Source organism: Sceloporus occidentalis, unplaced genomic scaffold (genome assembly GCF_023333645.1).
Source record: "Sceloporus occidentalis isolate IW3139 unplaced genomic scaffold, rSceOcc1.0.p SCAF_8, whole genome shotgun sequence".
Taxonomy (NCBI): domain Eukaryota; kingdom Metazoa; phylum Chordata; class Lepidosauria; order Squamata; family Phrynosomatidae; genus Sceloporus; species Sceloporus occidentalis.
In genome coordinates this window covers 44192014-44217002 of record NW_028316988.1, presented here as the reverse complement: position 1 = coordinate 44217002, position 24989 = coordinate 44192014, and the positions used below count along the sequence as shown (strand labels likewise).

General features: G+C 43.8%; 1 protein-coding gene across 3 annotated transcripts in view; it reads right to left on the bottom strand.

The window, feature by feature from the left end:
- COL4A6 (collagen type IV alpha 6 chain) overlaps nucleotides 1–24989 on the bottom strand; it is a 117750-nt gene that overhangs the window by 41382 nt on the left and 51379 nt on the right. For all 3 annotated transcript variants that reach the window (XM_089536487.1, XM_089536488.1, XM_089536489.1), the window contains 2 exons: nucleotides 2984–3118; nucleotides 2434–2478 (listed from right to left, as the gene is read on the bottom strand). In XM_089536487.1, coding sequence (XP_089392613.1) covers nucleotides 2434–2478; nucleotides 2984–3118 — 180 coding nt within the window. The remainder of the gene's footprint in view (nucleotides 1–2433; nucleotides 2479–2983; nucleotides 3119–24989) is intronic.

Genomic DNA, 24989 nt, shown 5'->3' with positions numbered 1-24989 from the left:
GGAAAAAATATCTCTCTCTGCACAAATGTTATTTTTCTGTGTGGACACATGCTGTTTCCTGTGGATAAAATGTTGCGCACGTGCCAATTTTGTGCAGAAGCAGCATAGTTTTCAAAAACTTTCTCACGGTTGGAGCCTTTCCAAATAATTCTTATTGGAAAATCAGCCCTCATAGTAGAAACTGGGGCTGAACTGCCAATTCTTCTGGTTCCTGGAATACGCTTTCCCTGCCTTCCTTTACCATTAAATGCTAATCCTTTGCGGGTGGCAGAAAAAAAGAGCCAGATATTGTAATCTCTGAGCTCATGTGCTTATCTTTGGTTTGGTAGTAGAGTATCTTATGTCAACACACCATCCAGTAATAAAATGCAAACATTGGACTGTGACCATTCAAAGCCAACATGTGCAGGGCTTCATCCATTTATTTATGTATTTAGATTTATAGCCAGAAGGGCTGCACTTTCTCTCCTTGGGGAACAAGGGGACTGAGTGGAAATGAGAATTACATATGTTCACAAGGAAAGACCAGCAGCTTTTCCTTTCCAGGGAGATAACTAGATACGAGAAAGGATAGCGTATGTGTACATTATCTTCAGTTTTGCAGCCGTGTAAACATCACGTTTTTAGCGGAGATTGTGCATTGCGACAGGCTGGCTTTTGAAATTCAGCCTTATCGGACATTGCTATAGATCAGGTCATACTTTGCAACTATCTGCTTCTTTGTGCATTTAATAGCTAAAGCAAAGTCCCTTCTTTGACACATTAAATTGAATGAGGTGGTAGAAAGGTGCTGTTGTTGTTGTGTATTTGAGCCTACTTGGGGTGGGGGTGTGTGGGAAGCCACTAGAACAGGCCTATGGGGGGATTGGCCCCTGATCCCCTGCCATGCAGTTGCCAATCCTTGATGTATAGTTTGGGGAACTCAAGCCTTCTTCTCCAGAGGTGCTTGGAGAAGCCCTTTTTGCACAGGGCATGGAAACTCAGCAGGTACCATCATTTCTTTAAAAATGGGTCCTTTATTGAATTCAGTAGAACACCTCTGTAGGAAGCCTTCTCCTTTGCAATGGTCCTGATCCAAACTGGGCATCCAGACGCACATTTCAGATGGAGAAAGAAAATAACCTTTAGCTGCGGTAGATGCATTGAAGGTAGCCTGCAGCTAAAGCGCAGGGCCCTTTGAAGCCAGTGGGGTTTCCTTCTAAGTAGAGACATATGTCGGATTGCTCCATTGATGCAACTGTGATTTCTCCAGGAGTACTCAAGAACGCCAAAGACAGAAAGGGGAAATGGACCGAGTCAAGGATGAACGCAAGCCTAATTTAATAAGTGGCTCTGTATATTTTCCTGCTAAGCGGGCCCCTTCTGCGGAGTGCCAGACCTTGCCTTTAAAACAGCCGGAGGATTTACACACACACACACACACACACACACACACACACACACACAGAAACTAAGCAGAGCTGATAGAAGCCATTCCATGCGCTATCTCACTGCAATGTTTCCATTTCGCCAGCCTTGTATATTCAGCTGAAACGGTATAAATCGTATGCTCTCGCCAGTTTCCAAACTTCTGAACCTTGTTCCATGGGAAAAGCTAAACATATGCAGCAGGGAGAGGGAGCGGGGAACGTTTAAGGGCTTTTTTCCTCCTGTACATCTGCGGTTAACAGTTCATAAACACAGGCGGTGGCCACGGCTGCCAAGAGATTTCATCGGCCCAGCTGCAACAACACGAGAAGTCGGCAACTTACCTGGCGGTCAACATTTCCTACATGACCCTACGTGGCCCTTTTCGCCCATGCAAAACCTTTCCCTACTCTTGAATACTAACTCTTTTGGCTTCCCCTGCATAGAAACTACTGACCCCCACAAAACTTGCAATAAGGTTGCATTGGAAGCATTCCAGTCTGTTTTTGGACTTGAGTTAAAAATGTTGGGTTTTAAGCTTTAAAGGTTGAAAAATACAGGGAGCCTTGATATACCTGAAAGATTGCTATCTTTCAGATGCGTCAACTCAGAATGTAAATTGTCTTTGGAGTTGTTGAAACCCTCAATGAAGGAATGAAGCAGGGAACTATCAGGATGAGGGTCTTTTCAGTCGTGGCATCTTACCCAAGGAACACCTTTCCCATCACAGCAAATGAAAGCTGCTGGGAAATATTGTATTCCACTGAATGCAGCCATATCAGTTAAAGTGGAATCGTAGTGCTCTAACTTTGTAGTGCGAATGGGTTCTTCAGTATTTGTCCACTTGGTTCGTTGTTGTCTACATTGATTCTTAGCCTTTCTTTCAGGCCTGATGGATGCCAACTATCAAACATCATGAACTTTGCACTTTAGCAAGGACTCATGCTTGTTCTGTGACCAAAAAGAACTGATGATAGCTTCCCCGCACTTAAAACACTTAAACATTTAAAATACAGAGGGACTTACAGGAACTCCGTAGATGCCTTGAAATCCAGGAACCCCCATTGGGCCCTAAAAGGAGAAAAAGAGCACAGTTGAGGTTCGGTTGTAAATCTGGACCAAGATGGGGTAGCTTAAGACATACACGTTTTTATAGTCAAAGGTGGATGTGCCAGACATGATCACATTGCTTTACTTGAGATAAGAAGCAGACATGACTACAATATTATCAAGGATGCTTGAGAGCGTATGCAATGAGTGTGTGCAATGTCTTGTCTTGTGGCAGATGTTTAAGGATCTTGGTTTTAGATCCAGGGTGGGAAAAGTGTGACCTGGGGAACCATATGTGGCTACCTAGTGACATCTTTCTGGTTCTCGGGGATCTAGAACTCTTTTCCTGGATGCAAAGAGATCTTTTAGCAACTTGGAGAGTAACTGTGCAAAAGAAGTTGTAGCATAAGCTTTCATAGACTTGGTAGACCCAACACTGTACTGAGTCCATTTGGTTCTTTCCAGCTGCAATGTCTAGGGCTGCCTTGAAGCCTTTGTCAGCAGCTTAAGGCAAGGCTGAACTTACCTTGTCACCCTTGACTCCAGCTGGTCCTGAAACACCCACTGATCCTTTCTCTCCTTTTTGTCCTCTCAAGCCTTCTGGTCCCGTAAATCCTGGAGCACCCATCAGTCCTTGGTTTCCAATTGGCCCGGGTCGACCCTAAGAGAAAGAAGGAATCATCCATTATATACTTTGTCAACAAACAGGTGAATGTCCACCTTCCAAATCACCTGCAAAGAGATAACAGGGACAAAAATACGCAAGGAAGAGCCTTTCCACATTCTGCATTTGTCATGCTATGGCTGAGTCCTAGCAAAGGACTAGGAGGGAAGGCGCAAGTTAACTAAATAGATAGACTCTTCAAATATTATTTGCAAGTTCCTTTGAGAAATTAGTTAATTCTTCTGAATTGCAGCACCAGAGGACCAAAGTTTGAGAACCACTGATCTAAAGTATTCCCAAAGTCTGGAGAGTTTAAAGCCACTTTAGTGAACCACTAGCTGTGAGTAGGGATATAATGGGGATAGATCGGAGAGACAATGGAAACGTCTGAAGTTAAAGATTCAGCAAAACAGGAGATTCAGCACAGTAAGAAATAAAAAGGATTGGATATAAAGAGACCCTTAAGATCAACTGATCCCATGAAAAGTCCTTAGAATGCTCCTTGGTCAGGAAAGGATCCTTCTTATTTTGCTTGCCGTTTGAATCGTGGTTGTAACTCTTTATAACAACACCTGGTTTTATTTAAACTACATTATTGCTGTTGATGTTGTTGTTGTGTATCTTTTAAGTTGTTTCTTTATGTTGGAACCTAAGGCAAACTTATCATGGGGTTTTCTGGATCTGAGAATGTGAGACTTGCCCAAGATCATCCAGTTGGTTTCTGTGGCTGAGCAAGGAATTGAACTCAGATCTCCAAAGATCTCCAAGGCTCAAACCACTACACCATGCTGACTCTCACATTCATCTTACATAAGATAAATCTGCTGGGTGGATCTTCTTAAGGGTCAAGCTTTGTGTCATGTTAAAAATCCTCTCTTTGTTCATGAAAGTAAGCACATTCTGCTCCAGTTTGGATAGGAACCAGCAAGTGTGGGAGGGTAAGGCCTCACCTGCTCACATCTGCTTTTTACGATGTTAAATTCCTTCCAATCTCATGGAGCAAGAGGAACTCTACTAGCCTCAATGCTTTTCTTTTTATACGCAACAATGGAGTGCAATATGCATGATTTTTAAAACATTAATCCCTTTTAGAACCGACTTTTATGATCAGAGTTATCCAGAGTTTACTTCTGAACTGAAAAATATACTCGAAAACAAGGTTTCCAGAGTCGGAACTGACTCGAAGAGCACACAACATCAACAAAACTGCAACTGTGTATTTAACATACCATGTTGTTTGATACTGGGATTTGTGACCCAAATTCCCCTTTCGTGCTATAATTCTAAACGGTGCGTGTAAAATCTTTCCAGCTATGGTTTCCACTGGTTTCAAGAATGCTTGGTTTACTTTCTGGTTTAGGAAATGCTTCTCCATGAATTAAAACAGCGTCCTGATGGGAACATGGTGAAATTTACCCCAAGACCCTCGGCAGAGACAAGTCACACTCTCTCAGCATCCAAAGTGTATGGCACATCTTGCCTGGCAAACCTTGTCTGAGCTTATCTGTGCTGGTCTATGACCATAATAATAAAGATTCTTGATTTTTGAACCTTATCTGAATGAATCTTGCGAAGAAAATCCCTAGGATAGGATCACCATCAGTTGGAGCTGACTTAAAGGAACACAGCATCAACAGCAATAACCAAACGTCCTCCTCTACATTATCATTGGAATTTCAGACTGTATATCCATCCTGCACATTCACAGCAGTATGATACCACCTTAAGTGCTAAGGATCCATCCTGTGGGATGCTGGGATCTCTAGATTAAGAAAGTACAGGCTGAGCCTCCCTTATCCAAGATGCTTGGGGGCCTGAAATGTTTTGGATTTTGGAATATTTGCATATGCATATGGAGATACCTTGGAGATTGGGGCCCAAGTCTAAACACGAAAATAATTTTATAGATAACATTTCTTTAAAAAGTGTGCATCAAACAAAGTTTGTGTACACTGAATCATCAGAAAGCAAACTATCGCGTCACCTTTGATTTCAGAATTCCAGATAAAGGAGATCCAGACTGTACCTGGAGTTCTTGCCTCAGTATTGAACCAAACTACAAATCCCAGCATTCCATAGGATGGAGCCATGGCAGTTAATGTGGAACAATAGCACTATAAATGCGCAGTGTGGATACATCCAGAGTCTACCAGATGTTAACTGATTGGAGTTTTGGACCACCAACGATTCAGGTTCTATGCAAGAATCTGAATATCTAAAGCATATAAATACAATATCTAAATATAATAAACATTTTTTTCATAATTTTGGGGGGAAAGGTTAGAGACACAGAAGAGCTTAAAATAGCAAAATGGCCTTCCATCAGCTGCACTTTCCCCACTCCTGGTCTACAAAGTTGAGGGTGGTTCCAGGAGCACAGCAAAGTTTTGCTAATCTCCTTCGTAATGTGATTAAGCCATGATAATCTAATTCTTAGGAATTGCATTTAAATCTCTTTGAAGTCTATGAAGATGCCTGGCAAAGGATATTTTCCACCCCAGAATAAAGGGAAACTGTTGTAACTACAGTCAACACAACCGAGATCTACCCAAGCAACCCAACCTTTCTGAATTTGGAATCTGGGCACAAATAAAGGCGGGATACAGACGGGCAAAAAGGGGTGTATTCATGACGTCATGAAGGTAGAGCCTTCAGACGGCCCTTACCTGAATGCCGTCATGAACGCGCCGCCCGCACGCCCCAAGCGGGAAGAAGCGGCATTAAAAAGGTGCTGCTTTTTTCCGCTTCTTTTTGATTTGCGGCGTACGTGCGCAGCTCCGTATGTAAGCTGCTGCACCGATACGTCAGAATTGCTACGCCGCAAATATAAGTTGCCTGTTTAAAAGCTCCGTGTCAGCTGCGTCGCATAATGGGTCGGGGTCCGGGACATGCGTGGTTTGCAGTCAAGCTTTAATTGCAGCGTCCGCTGCCATGCAGCTGTGGAAGCTGCGGCACAGCTGCGGCGCATTTTAAGACTCGTAACCCTAACCCTAGAGCCACTTGTGCGCATGCGTTGCTAGAATCGCGGGAAGTTGTAAGTTTTGCCGGCGGATGTTTTGGTTGTAGAAAGTGATAAGGGAACGTTTGGAATTTAAAGTGTCCCCCTACACACATTCCTGTGCCATTTTCACCTGGGAACGGGCACAGTTCGGCTGCTCCTGGCACAGCTGTGTGGCGGCTCCCCTTTGCCACCAGGCAGGATGGCACAGCCATCCACCAGCACCCCGAAAAAAGGCAGGGGGACGTCTTGGTCTCATACTGAGACGGCTGACCTCATAGCTATATGGTCCGAGCCAAACATTTTGCAGAAACTGGAGCAGTCCTACCTGAATGCTGACACATATCGAGAAGTGGAAGAAGCCATGAGAGCTGCTGCACCGGTACACCAGAATTGCTACGCCGCTAATTTAAGTTGCCCATTTAAAAGCTCCGTGTCTGCTGCGTCGCATAATGAGTTGGGGTCTTGGAACATGCGCAGTTTGCAGTCAGGCTTTAATTGCAGCGTCCGCTGCCATGCAGGTGTGGAAGCTGCAGCACAGCTGCAGCGCATTTTAAGACTCCTAACCCTAACCCTAACCCTAACCCTAACCCTAGAGCAACATGTACGCATGCGCTGCTTGGAAAGTTTGGACTTTAAAGTGCACCCCTACACACATTCCTGTGCCATTTTCACCTAACAATAAAAAACGCTAAAACTGTAAATATTTACATATATACAAGGGAGGTGATGGGGGATGGCAGGGGGACAGCGGTGGCAGCGGAGACAGCTGTGGCTGTGCATTGCAGATTCAGCAGGAGCGCGGGGACCAAAGGAGAGGAGGCATCTATGATGCTGGTGACACTGGCAAAGTGCAAGCGGACAAGGATGCTAACACCAGCTGATCACCAGCTGGCAGGAGACCACCTTTGTTCTTGGGCAGAGCGGGGGGAAAAGTTTTAAAGGGGCTTGGGCACTTTAAATGTGCCCATAGGCTTTCTGCCGCCGCTGCTTAGCGCTGCAGCTGCGCAGCTGCGCATCCGCCAACCGGCAAAGGAAAAAAAAAGCCGCGGTTTGGGCCGCCCGTGAGGAAGCTGCCTCTCTCTTTGCGGCGTCCTCCGAGGCGGTGGTTTGGAAACTCCGGGTCTGAAACGGACCCAGGTGAGGCGTCTTCACTGCCCCCATGTGGAAGCCCCAACACCTGAAGCACGTCCCCGGGGCAGGCGGTCTGGAGGCTCCGTATTCAGCAGAATACACCTCCAAGACGTCTTCCCCTGCCCGTCTGTAGCCCGCCAAAGATGCAAAGTTGGTCCTTCCTCTCAGATGCTGATGTGCTTGCTAGCATCCTTGGTTGATGCATTATTGGAGTGAGACTGAAGACTGAAGAGGCTCTACATTCATACAGATGTCTACATGAATGACCCTCACCAAGGGGTTGGGAACCAGGATTAACCAGGGTTTTCACCCCTATAGGTCCCACTCTTTGGACAAATCTTGCCAAGATAACCCCATGATAGGTTCACCTTTGGGTTGCCCTAAGTCAGAACTGACTTGAAGGCACACAACACACGTGTGCCATTGCTTCCTGTCAATGAAAAGGGATGGGTCGGAGGCAGCAGCATGTGATAGCTGTCACCAAAGCCACTTCTTCCCAATTGTAATTGAGGTTTCAAAGTTGTGTGTAGTAATGTCCTTAATGTTAAAGAAGGGATCTTGTAGCACCTTTAAGACACACTGAAAGAAATTGGTAAGACACTGGGCCCTTGGTATCTGCTGAGGTTTAGTTCCAGGATCTCCTATGGATCTCAAAATCCATGGATGCTTAAGTCCTATTAAATACTATGGATTGTAAAATGGTGTCCCTTATATAAAATGGCAAAATGAAGGTTTGCTTTCTGGGATGGATATTGAATATTTTCAAGCCATGGACGCTTGAATCCATGAATTCTACTTAATGTTCATGTTCACTATGGTAGCAAAACCTGAAATAAATCTGTAACATTATTGTTTCACTGTTTTGTCACGTTGGATCCCCTTTTTCATATTTCATTCCTTTCCCCTGCATGTTCATAACAAGCAAACCTGTCTCCTGTTTTGTGTGTGTTTTCAATGTTGTTTACAGTACTTTTTTTTTGTCCACATCCAATTGGAAGTCTTAATATCCCCAAGAGAGAGAAAAATTAATTTATGATCTTGGAGATGATTGCAAAAAATAAATGTCAGCCCAAGCGTTGGCAGAACATTTTCCCAGACCAAAGTTTCAAGTGCTTCCAGCTGGATTAACAATGCAGTGCCTAAGAGGCTGAGTTGCAAATCTGGATGTCCCCGCTTTGAACAAAATCTCTGCTACCTCTTTGCTAGGTGGGTGCAAAACTCAGAGCTTGTAAATAAAAGTAAGTTACAAGGACTGAAGGCATGGAGAGTTACTTTTGGGGAGGCAATGAGAGCCCAACACAGTTGCACTTCAAGCATAATGTAATATGTGGGGATGGAGTTACTTTACTTCAGGAGTGGGGATCACAGAATCATAGAGTTCACCCTCTTGCACAAAATGGGTCTATTTTTGAAATTATTCCAGGAACCCAACTACATTAATCCAGCCTAAGGAGACAGGGATCTGAAAACCAGAGGAAATGATTTGTAGGACTTATGAAATACATTATATGCTCCTAGAGTTGGAAGGGACCTCCTTGGCCATTGAATTCAAACTCCTGCTCACCGCAGAAACTCCAGCTACTGCAGGGAATGGTGCAGCCTCTTTTGTGAGGATGTCCAGTCAGTTAAACCCATCCAGTTTTCTCTACTACAACATTTGCAGTGGAACAAGAGTCAAAGGAAGAAGATGTACTAATATGCTCCCGTTGCAGCCCAAGACAAATCTGGAAATTTCGCCAGGTCCGTGCAGATTTTTACACTTGCACTTTGACCCTTCATCACATTCAGACTGAAAGGCCAGCTCCCTGCTTGCTTTCATGAAATGTCACCATTCACCCCGTCAGCAAGATTTCAAGGGGAGGCAGCCAGTGCCATGCGCATGCTGTCTTCCCCCCACCTTCCCCACAAGATACGAGTGTGCAGGGCGACCCCCAGGAATGAGCGGAGCAGGCGCCAAGGCCGATGGACCCCGCCTGAGCTTGCAAGTTTTCCCCGCCCGCCTCCCATGCCACCAGCGAGGATCAAACCCAAGCAGGATGAAATGCATCTCAGCAACTTCAGAGACAAGCGGGGATGGCTCTAGGCCCAAAAGGAATGCAGATAACTTGCAATTACATGAGATCCCCTTCATGGGTTGTCAGATTAGCAGGGGCTGGCACAGCCCTCCTTATCTCGCCTTAACTGAGAGCAAAAATGAGTTCGGCACAGCCTTTTGGCATGAAAGGAATTAGAGAAATGTCAGGAACGTGCCCTTTGTTTTAAGAAGGATGGACAGTTAAAGTGGGTTTCCAAACACACAGGGCTCAAGGAAGAGCGACGAGATAAAAACTTGTGTAAATAAGGATGAATACTAGTGTAAACAGGGATGAATCTTGTGATACCAGCATCCCTGGAAACCGTGCTTGTTTTAACTAGAAAGTATGCAGATGGGCTTTCCATTCTTACCTGAATACCCTCCAGCCTCCTACAATCTCATTTATAACTAAAACTAGTTGTAGTCTTAGACTGGCCATTTCCACTCCACCAAAAAAAGAGGACAAATGAGGACACCAAGCTCCCTAATGCTGCATACACTACTAATTTAAAGGTACAGATGCAAAGTGAGGAATGAGTCTTTTATACTTCATGCCAGCTGTTCAGTCTGCTGAACAGCTGGCATGAAGTACAAAAATAAAATCATGATTTTGGCACCAAAAAATTACGCATGAAAAGGATAAAGGCTCCTTCAAGATTCCTGGGGCTCTCTCATGCTATGCAGTTATAGGGCTATGATTCTATTTTAACTGCCATGGCAACATCCTGCAGCATTCTGGGATTTGGAGTTTAAGGAGGGATATTTTAAATGCTCAGCCAGAGTGCCTCACCAAGCCACAAATGTCATAGGATGTTGCCGTAGTATTTGAAATGATATCCTCGCATTGTATTTGTGGAGTATCTTGATCTCCCTCTTTTATGGTTCTTAGTTTTTAAATCAGACTTGGATCTTGGATGATGGGACAACTCTTCAAATTGAGGAATCCTTCAGAAAGAAGGTCGTTCTAGGGCAGCCCTTCAAATAAAGGAAAGTCGTTTGGGAAACATGACTGTAGTGTATGAGGTATATTAAGCAAACCATAGAAATACCCCCATCCCCGATGATGTCTCAGCTCAGTTGATTCCCTTCAGATGTTCTGTACTACAACTCCCATCTGTCAGCATGGCCATTGCTTGAGGCTAATAGGAATGATAATCCAAAACATCTGGAGGGCACCAAGCCAGAAAGGCTATCAATAGCTCTGTGATAATGCCACTTGTAACATACCAAGCTAGATCCAGTGAACAAGGGGTGAATTATGACCCAGGGTGGCAGAAGGTTATAAGATCAGGGGTGATACCCTTTTGTCACTCATGTTTGGAGTGAGCTATGGAGGTGTTAAAACATCTCAAACTTTCAAGAGCTGGGAGGTATAAAAGTTTAGCTGCCTTTTTTCTTGGGTCTGTTATTTTGGGTTCTCCCCTGTTCAGGTTTGGGGGCTAGTCACTCCCATGAGAAAGGCTAGCCAAGGCTGATCCCTAAAGAAACAGACTCTGACTAATATTACAATACAATTCAGCAACTGGGGTATTACATGACATTTTATATTAAAACAGCACTGAACACTTTGACCACGTTGTTGCCCTCTAGACTCCTGACCCTATCTGCTTTCAGAAGCTAAACAGCTTCAGGACTATAGTTTTTTGTGGGGTTTTTGGGCTATGTGGCCATGTTCTAGAAGAAGACTCTTCTAGAACATGGCCACATAACCCGAAAAAGCCACAAAAAACTATGGATGCTGGCCATGAAAGCTTTTGACATCACAACTTCAGGACTGATTTATACTAGGATGGAAGACTGCTAGGGAATACCAGTGCTTTCCAAGTAGAACTAAGAAAGAATTCTCCATGAAACCCTGAAGAGTTAATACTACCAATATCAGTTGGAAAACTGTGTGGACCAGTAATCTGACTCTGCACAAAACAACTTGCTATCTTCCTTTGAAACTGTAATATCAAAACACACTTAAACCAAAAGCAATTCAAAAGCACATCAATAAAAAGGACAGCATGATTTCTCCCACCTAGACTCGCCACTGGTTCTTCTAGGGCAGGAAAGCCAGTAACAGGGCTCCCCCATGCTGGATGAACCCTTTTTGAGTAAATAATCCTTATCTGGTAAAACCAAGTAGTGGCTCCCATATCAGAGGGTGGTATGGATGTGAGAGCTGGACAGTTAAGAAAGAAGATAGGAAGAAAATCAATTCATTTCATATGTGGTGCTGGAGAAGAGCGCTGAGGATCCCAGGGACAGCCAAAAAGACAAACAAATGGGTCCTAGAGCAGATCAAGCCAGAAATCTCCCTGGAAGCCAAGATGACATAGCTGAGGCTGTCATACTTTGGGCACATCATGAGAAGGCATGAATCACTGGAAAAAAACAGTAATGCTAGGAAAGGTGGAAGGAAATAGAAAGAGAAGAAGGCTGCATGTTAGATGGGTGGACTCAAGGAGGTCAAGGGTATGAGTTTGCAAGAACTAAGCAGAGCAGTGGGAATCTTGATGTCTCATCCACAGGGTTGTCATGGGTCAAGATTGACTTGAGGACAGTCAACAACAAACAAAACCACTGTAGAAGATATGCAAGTTGCTGAACCTATTCTGGAGATAGGACTCAGCACCTTGGACAGCTCCTTTAAAACATAGTGGAAGCGCCTGAAGGAAGTCCCTTCCCCAAATGGAATGGTGACCAGAAGCCTCCAATGATGGAACTGAAAAAGCATCCAGGGTTTCTACAGTTCATGAACCTTCATCTAAATGTACAGCAGCTCCAACTTGGACCCTCACACACTTATAGAGAAATTCACATTGTGTGCCTGGATGCTCTAAAAATAAACTTGATGAAGATAACTTTATTAGCGATGGGTTTCTGGTTGTTACCTATATCAAGCAAGTCAAAGATGTTCCCCACAGTGTCATCTTGGCCTTTGGAATGACATTTTATCTTGAGCTGTTCTCATGTTGCTAGAAACAAGGTATTGGTGCAAGGATGGATTTTGTATATACAGGCTGAGCCTCCCTTATCCAGATTTCAAAAATCCAAAACGCAGAATCCATGGATACTGAGCTCCAAATGTAAAACAAGTTTAAGGCCCTTGTGGTCTCTTCCAATTCTATTATTCTATGATTCTAAGAATTAGTCCAGGGCTATGCAGATTCCATTTCGTGGCATCAAATTTACTGTTTAATGTATCAGCCTTAAGGGCAAAGGTACCTGTAATGCAGACGATGGTCTGGGGGTCTCTGGGTTCCTTTGTGGTTTTGCTCTTGGATAAGTTTTGTGTGTATGTGAATGCACACACATATACATTTAAAGTCCTGTTTGATCATTACCATAACAGGATGCCTTTACTATTTGCACAACCAGGATTAGCAGGCCAAAATTGCAATATGAGGATTTCATATGAAAATGTGTGTATGTGAGAGAGACTCCTGTCCAAAGATACTGAGAAGGAATAAACATGACCAAAGAGAGTGGGTAAAAAGCAGTAAGTTACAAAAAAGGATCTGCAGAAAGAAAAGACTTCAACTGTCTCGCTGGTGTTATTTTTCTCTCAGCTTGTCACAAGGCTAGCATTTTTAATTATACATTTAAAAGGCAATGATTGACTGGGTTTAAAGTGACCTCTCACCAGAGCTGAATTATACTAGGAAAGTCTGAATCTACTGCACAGTATATACCATAAAAGGCATTGCTGGGCTCTTGAAGAAGAACTGGCACTGAGAATGTGAATGCCAGCGAGAAAGACTTGGCAACACAGTACTACGCGAAGCTCTGGTTTCTGAAAAGTGAGGTGGGCCTCTCCAGAGAGGCATCAGAACGTTGAGGCTTTTCTCTGTGGGTCTTTCCTAGGCCAGAGAGATTCTTTATGAGATAAACCCATGGGACCCTTTCACACTACACAGTTATACCACTATGCTTCCATTTGAATTGCCTTGGCTGCATTCTAAGGAATCCTGAAGTTTGTAGTTGGATGAGGCACTCTTTAAACTGCAACACAGCGGAGAGACAGAATGGTAAAATGGTTTGAGTGTTGGACTATGACTCTGGAAACCAGGGTTCAAACCTTGCTCAGCCATGGAAACCAGTGAGCCACGTTGGGCAAGTCACTCTCTAACAGATTGAGAGGAAAGCAAAGGAGAAACCTCTCTGAACAAATCTTGCTTAGAAAGTCCCATGATAAGTTCACCTTAGGGTTGCCATAAGTCAGAAATGACTTGAAGGCACCTAACAAAATTGGGCAAGTCCAGTTCACATAACGTTTGCATTCCATGGAGGAGAGGGACATGGCGGTCCACCGGCTACTCTGTTTGCCAGCATCCTCAAAAGAACAAATTCAATAAAAAGCTCGTATCAAGTAAATGGTTCATTTTTGAGATGTCACAGAACTCTTACCATTGTTGCTATGACAAGTTAAGAGGGCTGTACCCTCCTGGGAAGAACAGAGTGCACTTAAGGAAGGAAAAATTCCATATGAATGAACCCAAGAACAAGATTTTTATATTTTTATCTTTAAAACCCTGTGTTCTGAAGTATGATATATGCGAAGGAGGATCAGCACGGACCCTTCGCATCCCGCCGGCATTCCCACTGGCTAAGGGTTATAAAATAAATGATTCATTCCAATGGTGCTTGTCATCACTTAAATTGTATGTTTAAGTCCTTGGACCTTTTCCTACGCGGCTGTATTAACACTCCAAAAGGCTGTACGTTCATTTGTTGGTACAAAGTGCACTTCCAGTCTGCTTAATCTTTGATGGACAGGGCCAATTGTTCCCCAAAATCCCTCGCCATACAATACAACAAAGGCTGAAGGGGCTCGGTGGGGCTGAGCTCCCACCCAAAATGCACCCGGCTTCCTGTCCCTGTATGGCTGGAATTCATGACCATGCAAAATGTTCAATCACACACTAGGCCAGGGCTTAAGCTGCCCTCTTTGTACAGCAGCATCTGAGGTCTGGATGAAGATTTCACCTGTCATGGCTTGGTGCTCATCCGCCCATTGACGAGAGCCAGAAGGAAGCGCAGCTGCGCAAGATCACCAGCGGCTATCGGCCATCTGGCTCGGATGACAGGATAGACCCCTGGCTGCGTCCGATCCATGGGTCAAGGGACTTTGATAGGGATGATAACAGTCATCCCAAACCTTAACACACCCAGAAACAACACTTCCCCGCACAAAGCACCTCCCTTCTGCTGCTCCCATGGAAAGGAAGGACTGAGCAAATGCTTTCGCAACTACTCAGTCGTGTAAAGAGCCCTTGATGCAGGGCTGAAACCTTTGAAGAGCCCAGAGCTGCCCTTTCCTTGTGTCAATACTCCAAAACAAGAAAGAGACGGAAGAATGCAAAATATCCCCAGTGACTGCTTTCATTATAGATCTGAAGAAAAACAGAAAAAGCTGGGTTGCTTTCCCATCACCTGAGCCCTATCCAGTACTTTGGTGTTTGTGTGTCAGGAATATAAGAAGAGCCTGGATGGATCAGATGATAGTACTGAAAAGGAGCTGTAAGAACCCCTTGTTGGGTTGTTGTGTGCCTTCGGGTTGTTTCCAACTTATGGCAGCCCTATCTTAGAGTTTTCTTGGCAAGATTTCTTCAGAAGAGGTGTGCCCTTGCCTTCCTCTGAGGCTGAGAGGATGTGACTTGCCCAAAGTCACTCAGTGGGTTTCCATGGCTGAGCAGAGATTCAAACCTTGGTCTCCCAGAGTCCTGGTCCAACGCTCAAACCACTACACCAGCCTGGCCGTCACAGTAAACCCACAATGGTGAAATCAAATGTTGCTACAGCGCAACAATAACTCTGTAAAATGTATGTAAAGAGATTTTGCAGCACCTTTGGGACCAATTGAAAGAAAGAAATTGGCAGCATGAGCTTTTGTAAACTTAAGTCTGATGTGTTAGTCTTAAGTCTATGAGACCTCCTGCTGCCAACTTCTTTCTTTCAGTGAGTCTCAAAGGTGCTGCAAGATCTCTTTACGTACTGACTTTACAGATGAACACAGCTTTAACTGTACTTTTGAATTCTACCGCCCTGTAAAATATATATATTAAAATAAACACTGGAATGTCCAAAGATATTTAAAGGCCTGGGTAAACCAGAAAGCTCTTTTGAAACAGTTGTATCTTCAATGGGAAATTAAGACTTCTTGACTTGAAGGTACACAGCAGATCCAGTTAAAGTACAAAGGCAAAATGGTTTCCCTTATTTAAAATGGCAAAAACAAGCTTTGCTTTTGGGATTTATATTATGTTTTAATATTCCCAAGCTGTGGATGGTTGACTCCGTGGATAAAAGATCCATAGATACACAGACTGACTGTACTGAATAATTACGTAGAGAGATTGATCATGTAGCACCTTTGAGACTAACTGAAAGAAAGAAGTTGGCAGCATGACCTTTGTAGACTGAAGTCTGTTTCCTTATCTGTTGCATCTGAGGAAGTAGACTGGAGTCTAGGAAAGCTCCTGCTGCCAACTTTTTTCTTTCAGTTAGTCTCAAAGGTGCTACAATAGCTCTCTACATACTGATTCTGCAAACTAAGACAGCTGTATCTTTGCATGGAATAATGTCAATGAATTTTGGTCTTTGAAGCAAAGTTAGGGGATCCCTGCCTTACATCCAACTGGGCAACCCTAGCCATGAGATACAGGGGCAAGCCTTCCCCTTGAGGGCTTTGATCGGCCGGAGGGACTACATCTGTTCTTGCCCTTTAACACAAGCTGCCATGAAAGAGATCTCTTGGCTGAAGCATGCAACCCAGAGAGGCAAGCCAGACTTCCGGGTTGTTTTTAAATTCCCTTGCTACAGCTGCCAGTGCTGACACCAGCCACAATGTCCGCTTGGCTGATCCAGGGTCAGAAGAGGCATTGTCTCAGGAACCCATCCTCTCCGGCTCAAAAGGCCGCCTCCGAATCCTCATGTCACATCGGAAGCAGGAGAGACATGTCAGAACATAAGCCCAGCCTTACTGGATGAGGCCAAAGGTCCTTCTAGTCCAGCTTTCTGTTCACACGGCCTGCCCAAGGCCAGGAAAATAAACCTGCAATGTTGTTCACTCCTTGTTTCAGTTGCAGCCAATTTGCAGGGTGTGTGGGTTCTGGCACATTGTAAGTATGAGGGTTATGGGTCTGGGGGCTTGAGACTGATGGATCTAGGGGCTTTGGCATGCCCATGTAGTCCATATAGAAGAGCAAGGGGTGGAAGATAGCCCTCCATCCCAGTTCTGGTGCTCTCCTCTATTTCACTTACAGGAAAATTCTTGCTTTCTCTTTCATTAGTCTCAAGCACTAAAAAGTATGAGCTGCTTAAACACCAGGCACTGAATAAACCATGATCCAGCTTAGGGAGCTGGGTCTGTTTCGCCTGGAGAAGAGAAGGTTAAGAGTTAACACGATAGCTGGGTTTAAATATTTGAAGGGATGTCATATTGGGGATGGAGCAAGCTTGTTTCCTGCAGCTCCAGAGACTAGGACTTGGAGCAATCGATCCAAACTATAGGAAAAGAGATTCCATCTAAACGTTTGGAAGAATGTCCTGATAGCAAGATCTTTTTGACTGTGGAAGATGCTCCCTTGGAGAGTGGTGGAGTCTCCTTCTTTGGAGGTTTTTAAACAGAAGATGAATGGCCATTTGTCAGTAGTGCTTTGAGGGTGTCTTCTTCCATGGCAGAATGTTACGGACTGGATAGCCCTTGTGGTCTCTCCCAACCCTATGAGACTACGATTCTAGTATCATAATTGGCACATTTCATAAAATGAACGTGTCAAACCAACATTTATTTGTTGATCCTGTTGGTCTACTCTACATGTGACTAACCACTGGATTTAGTCCGCAGACTTCCTTGGCTCAAGCCTCCATTCTTTGCATGCGGATGTCAAGAGATGGTGCTAGAGAAACAGCATCACTATTGAGTCCCATGGCCTTTTCCTCTTACAGGCTTCCCCTTCCCCTTCATGTGTGCAATGTCTGTGAAGAGGGCTGCTAAAAGCACCAACAAGCCAACGTTAATGACCAAAAGCAATCCTCAAACAAGGAAAAGAAGAGCTCCGTTAATCCTATGATGTTATAGATCAGTCCAAAGGTGGGCGGATGGTTCTAAAGCAATGCAGTTGGGAAATATTTTCAGTTTCTTTCTTTATGGACAAATTAACCCAAAGGAACCACAAGGGGCAGTATGGATGTTACAACGGCAGCAGATCAGCTGTTTCCAGTGCTGAACTTAGGCTGCTGCCACACTGCAGAATTAATACAGTCTGACACTGCTTTAACTGTCATAGCCCCATCCTGGGGAATTCTGGGATTTATAGTTTGCTGTGGCACCAGAGCTCTCTGCCAGAGGAGGCTAGACATCTCACAAAACTATAAAGCCCAGAATTTGATAGCATTGAGCCACAGCGGTTAATGTGCATTAATTCCTCAGTGTAAATGCAACCTTAAATACTAGGGAGTGTTACATCTTTGAGATACTTCCAGTGCAACTTTCTGTCTTGGTCTTGCATCTATTTAATGCAGAGGTTCAGGGCCTTGTGTATAATTTTGTGTATGGTTCGGTCCTCTCCTCCCATCTCCCGTTGCAAAAGTATCCGTGGAAATACCCAATTCTGCCAGAACGTATACGCAATAGATGAACGCCAAGAAAATTAGGGAAATATTCACAGTTGTTATCATTTGTTCTGCTTGGAGGGTTTGCTGGTCTCAGGGGGCAGTGGGGTTTTGTTTGGGTTTTTGGCAGATACTTTCAGATAGCCATAAATATTTAGAAGGGCGATTTAAACCAGCTGCTCTTAGCTTTGCGCACTGTATAGATGCGAGCTTGTTTTCTGCCTGTTCCAAAGACTAGAACGTGAGCCAATGGATTCAAAGTTTAAGAAAGCAATTCCACCGAAACATTAGGGAAAAACTCTCGACTGTAGGAGCTTTTCAACAGTGGAACAGATTGCCTTGGAAAGTGGTGGATTATTTTTCTTTGGAGGTCTTTCAAGTGGGTTGGATGGCCAACTTTTGGGAGTGCTTTAGATGTGTATTCCTGCATTGACTTTGCATTGATGGCCCCAGTGGTCCCTATGGGATTTTAGACTCCAAGTTACTCTTTAAAATAGCAGAATGCCATCAGTCACTGGCCTGTAGTATGAAAAATATTTAAGTGGTGAGGCCACACAGCTCTCTTATAACAATAAAAGGTTTAAACCCTGTTAGTAGACCCATTCAATCAAAGGGAATTACCTAACATGTTAACTCACTATTCAGCCATTGCTTCAAGGGGTATACTCTAGTTGGGATTCCAACCAAAGTAACCTAAATCAGTTAATGTTACGTTACAAAATTAGTGGCTTTCCCCTTGTAACAATAATGCAACTATAATGCAACCTCACTGTGCCTCATTTACAGCAAAATATGAATTAACAGCAAGTAATGAATTACAAGAAGAAAGTTATTTCCAAGCTTCATTTCTAGCAAATCTGGGCAAACCATTAGCACCTTTCCTCTCATTTGGAACCTGTTTTCCTTCTAGAAATATCAGCGCAGAACAGCTGGCCAGTGAATACCAATTCCATGCAAACCCAGAGTTTAGGAATACATTTGCACAGCTATTGCCAGGCCAAACTTTATGGAGTCCGTCCAAATGTTTGCAGCTTGAATGAATCGGTTGCAAAGAAATGCTTGGAGGGCATTCAGGGAAGGGAGTTTTATCTGCCCAAATGGTCCTTGGATATTTTGCAGGGACTGTTAATACACATAACCTGAAGCAGAGTCTATTGCTACACCAAGATGCCACTCACCTTCAAAGAAAAACATGCACAGAATGTGCATGAAGTTATAGTTCAAATAGCTCCCGAGGAAGGTTGCCTAAAGCATTATTGTGTGCCCCCAAGTCATTTCTGACTTATGGCAAACCTAAGCTCCATGCACTCTATGCATCTGAGGAAGCAGACTATGGGCCAAAAACACTGCAGAAATAATCTAGTTTGAGACTGCTTTAAATGCCCTGGCTCAGTGCTGGGGAATCCTGGGAATTGTAGTTTATTGTGGCACCACAACTCTCTGACAGAGGCAGCTAAATGTTTCACTAAACCACAGTTCCCAGAATTCCCTAGCAGCGAGCCAGGGCAATTAAAGCAGTCTCAAACTGGATTATTTCTGCAGTGTGTTTTGGACCTTAGTCAACAAAATGTTATGCTACAACTTCTTTCGTTCATTGAGTCTCAACAGTGCTACAAGATATTGCATACTGATATTCCCGACTAACGTGATGGCTATGTCTCTGAATGCTACCCGCAAGGCACATGAAAGTGCTCTTATGTGGCACGGATTAATCATTTTGAGGAGAACGTTGAAGGGGATCAAGCCTTAAGATGACTTCTTATAAGCTTTGAATTCAAATGCAGACCTTCTCATAAAGTCCTACCAAGAAGGGCCCAGGTGTTCATCATACGAATGCGGCAAGCTGTTGAGATTCAGAGTAAACACACTAGCGCTCTTATAAATATTAAGAGAAAGCTGGCATGGTCAGCAGAACCAGCTTTCTTCCCCAATTAAGACCAATCCCTCGTGTGACACAGTGTTAATACAACCTTTCATTGTCCATAAATATTTGCTGATATACTTCGCTGATATCCAAATGTACAGAAACCAGCAGAGGTGGCTTCAAGCACTTGTCGTCACCTCTAAGCTATATATATATATATATATATATATATATATATATATATATATAATTCCTGAGTGTGCCGACTCTGAAAGGTTCTCTTTACGAGGTCCTTTCTGAGCCAGAACAAATATATGTGGAGCTTTAGGACGGCAACGGTCACAACAAGGAATACACACACCTGATGAATGCTAAGGACGTAAAGCTTTGCATATTTTCTCCTTGGAGGATGGAATGAGCAAATTTAGCAATATTCTTCCCACTGTGAGAAAGTCTTCAAGGACTCTACAGTTCTTGCAATCAGGGCTACATCAAGACCCTGCTCAATGCAGGATCTCCATCTAGAACAGCAATTCCCAAAGTTTGTTTCTCCAGGTGTTTTGAACTTTAGCTCCCAGAAGCCCTAGCCAGCTTGGCCAAGAGTCAAGAATTCTGAGAGCTGAAGTCCAAAACATCTGGAGAAACAAACTTTGGGAACCATTGTTCTAGAAGAGTGATGTTCAAACTCTGGCCCTCCAGGTGTTTTAGACTTCAGCTCCCAGAATCCCAGACCATTAGCCAAGATGGCTGAGACTTCTTGGAGCTCAAGTCCAAAACACTTGGAGGGCCAGAGTTTGGACATCACTGATCTAGAACATCTCCAGCAGGTAGCTGTCCAGCCTCTTTCAAAAGACATCCAGAGGAGACCACCATTTCTCTAGCCGGTATATCCAAAACTTTAGTCCTCCAGATGCTAGGAAAGATGGAAGGTAGGAGGAGGAGAGAAAGACCGCAAACCCAATGATAAACTTAATTAAGGGGGTTATTATGGGCAAGGGCTTGCAGGATCTGGGCAAGACTGCAGTGGAGGAGAGGGATTCTTGGAGATGTCTCATCCACGGAGTCACCATGAATCAGAACCGACTCAAGGGCAGCTAACAACAAAAGAAAACCTTATTTATCATTGCTGTGCAGAATTTTCTAGTGCTTAACGTTACATTCTCCAAAAGGAGCACCTATCTGTGTGGCCTTGCGGCTCGGATCAGGGTGGGAAGAGAAGCAATAACTCGGTCAGCTCCCTTTCCCCTTGCAAACAAGGCAACGGTTTTCACAGCCTGTTCAGCTTAAACGCAGGAAAGCCACATTGACCACAGCACTCATTCGCTGATCAAGTCCTGATGAAAACCAGGCTTTCATTTCCAAGATTCAGACCCTCCCCTCCATCACTCCTTCCCCAACAAACTCTTTGGAAGTGGGCTGGTGGCGGCGATGATGGGAAGTGGTTAAAGGTCCCTCTGGGATGCTCAAGGCTTCTCTTATACACACCCCCACTGTTTGCTGTATGCCAATTCCCAGGCCAAACCGTTTAGGAAATATGAACAAAAACCAATAAATAAAAGATGGCTTCGGAAAACGTCTTGGCAGAACAAGCCAGGGAGAAGTGAAAACCCCAGGGAGAGCTGTTTCTCATAAATGATGGCAAAGGGAATAGGGTGCAAAGGTACCATATAGAAGGTCGAAGGCTTTCATGGCCGGCATCCATAGTTTTTGGTGGGTTTTTTGGGCTATGTAGCCATGTTCTAGAAGAGTTTATGTGGCTGGCATCTTTCGCTACAGATGCTGGTGAAATGTCAGGAATAAACTCTTCTAGAACATGGCCGCATAACCCAAAAACTATGGATGCTGGCCATGAAAGCCTTCGACTTCACATTACCATATATACTCGACTATAAGTCGACCTCATATATAAGTCGAAGGCAGGTTTTGGGCCAAAATTATGGATTTTGATATGATATCAAAACTGATGTGATTGCTATGAGCGCAATGTGTGGTGAACTCAAACTGATATTCTATTGTATGTTCAAAACAGAGAAGAATTACAACTACTAAACGGAGGATGGACAAAGACAGGAAAGAAACAACAGGTCCTTGGTGCTCTGTTTTTAACTACTGGTCTATGCTGCCTTTGTGATTATCTATGTGAATATCTTTGTGGATATCTATGGAATTGCTAGACTTACAAGGACAGGGGTATTTTACATAGCGGGAAAATAGAAATATCTGCAATTCAACAGAGGCAGTGGGTGCTTTTCAGCAAGATGCCCGATTTAAATGTGTTTTTCCTCTGGAGCTCAAAGCAATTCCTCACGTCACTCAAGAAAGAAAGAAAGAAAGAAGGAAAACATAATCTGCTAAAAAGAGAGATGGAGAGAATGGATAAGAACAATAAACAAAATGCTCATGTTACAATGAAATCTGTAAAATCTTAGAAAGCACGACATCTCACCCGTGGCAAAATCTGTCAACATTTTTTTAAAAGCGCGAACTTCAGGATATTCTAGCCAAGGATCTTAGGGTTTGTCTTTTGCTTGCGCAGACTGGAAAAGCTGGTACTCGCTCATAAGAGAACCCTGTTGTTGGAGGGTTTGTGGGCACCAAAAAGGGCATGCTCCTTGATTGCTGGCACCCTTTCATGCTACACAATTATAGTGCTACGATTCCACTTTCACTTGCCATGGCTGCTTCCTATGGAATCCTGGGATTTGTAGTTTAGGGAGATACTGGTCTGGTTCCAGAAAAGGCAATCCAACATTTTTTGCAAGACAAAGGCCTGTTACAGACTGCCAAAATAAAGCTGCTTCGGGTCTCTTTGGAGGTATGTTATTTAAATGATGCATGGGTCCTAAGAGTCTGGAGGTCGCCACACTCCATTCCTAAGCACTGGAATGCGGCTTTGGTGCAGCTTCCGGATTCTTAGGATGCATGCATCATTTAAACAGCATACCTCCAAAGAGACCCGAAGCAGCTTTATTTTGGCAGTCTGTAATAGGCCAAAGTGAGATGGTAAGAGCCACAAAAACAGCCTTGTGGTTCCAGAGGGTTTCCATGGCTAAGAAAGGGAATTGAATCTGATAGTGTAGTAGTCCAACACTCAAACCATGACACCACCCTGACTTTATACTGATGTTTGTAGACAGCCTAAATACCTGAGAGAGATCTGGAGAATTTAAATGATGAAATAGGGGAAGAATGAGGGATTGAGTATGGTTACAACAGCGAGGGTTGGAAAAACTAATTCAGAAAACAAAGCCTGTGTCAATAGTTACATCTGTTGTGCTTCCATGAAAGCCAAGTCAGATCCTATGATAACAGAGGCATCAAAAGCAATTAGATGTTCCAGACCGTTCTTCTTCTAACAGCAGATGTTACTAGCCACAGAACGTAACTGGACAACTATTCAAAAACAAACTTCAGATATGGCTTTTAAGTACGCGGAGTATTATAACAGCTGACCAGATAATCTCAGCTCCAGTGATGTCTTCCTTGACACTATTACAAGCACTTGTGGCCATCTCCTCTTGAGGCATTGAATTATCGGGGTTTCTTTGAAGACTGTTTCGGCAATTGCATGGAATTTAAGGAATAAACCAGTCGATTAAAATGAAAAACAGCGGATCTATATGTTAAACGGGTATCCCTCTTTCCTGAATAAAATCCAGCCCATTCAAGACTGTTGTCTTCTGTTTCTCAGCCAACGTTATCAGAGCATCTTCTGAACTCAGCTCAGAAGTAGCTCCATATTGGCTCTGTTCCCCAGTATTGAAGGCATGCCAACACTGAAGTCATGGTCATACTTTAATGAAGGATAACTGCACCCCATTTGCGGAATAACTGCAGTTTTTAGTTACTTGTGTAGCTACAACCTTGGGCAAGTCACACTCTCTCAGCCTCAGAGGAAGGCAATGGCAAACCTCTTCCTCTGAGCAAATCTTGCCAAGAAAACCCCAGGATAGGTTGCCTTAGGGTCACTATAAATTGGAAATGACTTGAAAGCACACAACAACAAGTAGTACAGTCGCCCCTTCTTATACACGGATTTTTTATACACGGATTCAAGCATACACAGTTTGAAAATGTTACAAAAAAGTATAAATTTACCTTGATTTTCCATTTTTTATAAGGGACACCATTTTGCTATGTCATTATACTTAATGGGACTTGAGCATACACGGATTTTGTTATACACGGGAGATCTTGGAACCAAACCCCAGCGTATAACAAGGGTCCACTGTAGCTACAAAATGGTGGAGCACTGCCTCATATGTTGGCTTGTTCTGTTGAGGAAATCAATGGAGTGAATGGGAGGTAAGTGTGATTTGTACACTTGTCCCTCTACATTTACTGGGGTAGGACACAGGACCCCTGGGAATGTGGAAAAACCACAAATAACCAAAACGCTATTCTTTTTACCTAACAGAAGGCCTCTCTAGGAATCTCTAGGTCCTCCAGTGCAACTCTGTGGTCAATATCTGCCAGACACTGACCACAGAATTGCGCTGGAGGAGCTACAAACACCTAGCGGAGTGTTCTCTCTAGGAATATATAGGTCCTTCAGTGTGACGTTTGGTTAAAGTTGACCATAGAGTTGCGCTGGAGGACCTAGCTATTTCTAGGGAGAACATATTAATAAAATCCATGAATAATCAAATCCGCAAAAGTCAAAGCCGCAAATGTGGAGGAACGAGTATAAAAGCAACTTGTTAAACTAAAACTACAAGCCAAACTACTCTGAGGGAGGAGTGTCTTGGCCTTACAACAGAACACATTTATTTTTATTGTTTAAATATACATTTCCAAGCTTTCTTTCCAAAAACCAAGAACAAACGAACTGGAACATTAACTACTCTTTCACTCAAGTAGTACTTCTCTTCAAGTAACTGGGGAGCAGCTGTAAGAACCAAATGTTCTTTTTTTGCTCGGACGTGCATCTTTAACGCTGAGATTCTCCATCTCTCCCTCTGCGGCAGGATTATCTGATTCGCCATAAGGACAAAAGTCAGTTGTTCTGACATGTTTGCCAGGAGGGTGGGTTGGAAAGCAGGGGACTCAAAGAAAACAAACCAAGGCATGGTTAAAAGGCACACCACAATTTCAGCTGGAAAGCCGAGCGACACTCCTTTCTGAGGGGTAAGACATCCTGAACTTGTGCGGAAGGCTTTGAGGAGACATCACTTCATTGTCTCGCTTTGCGTCT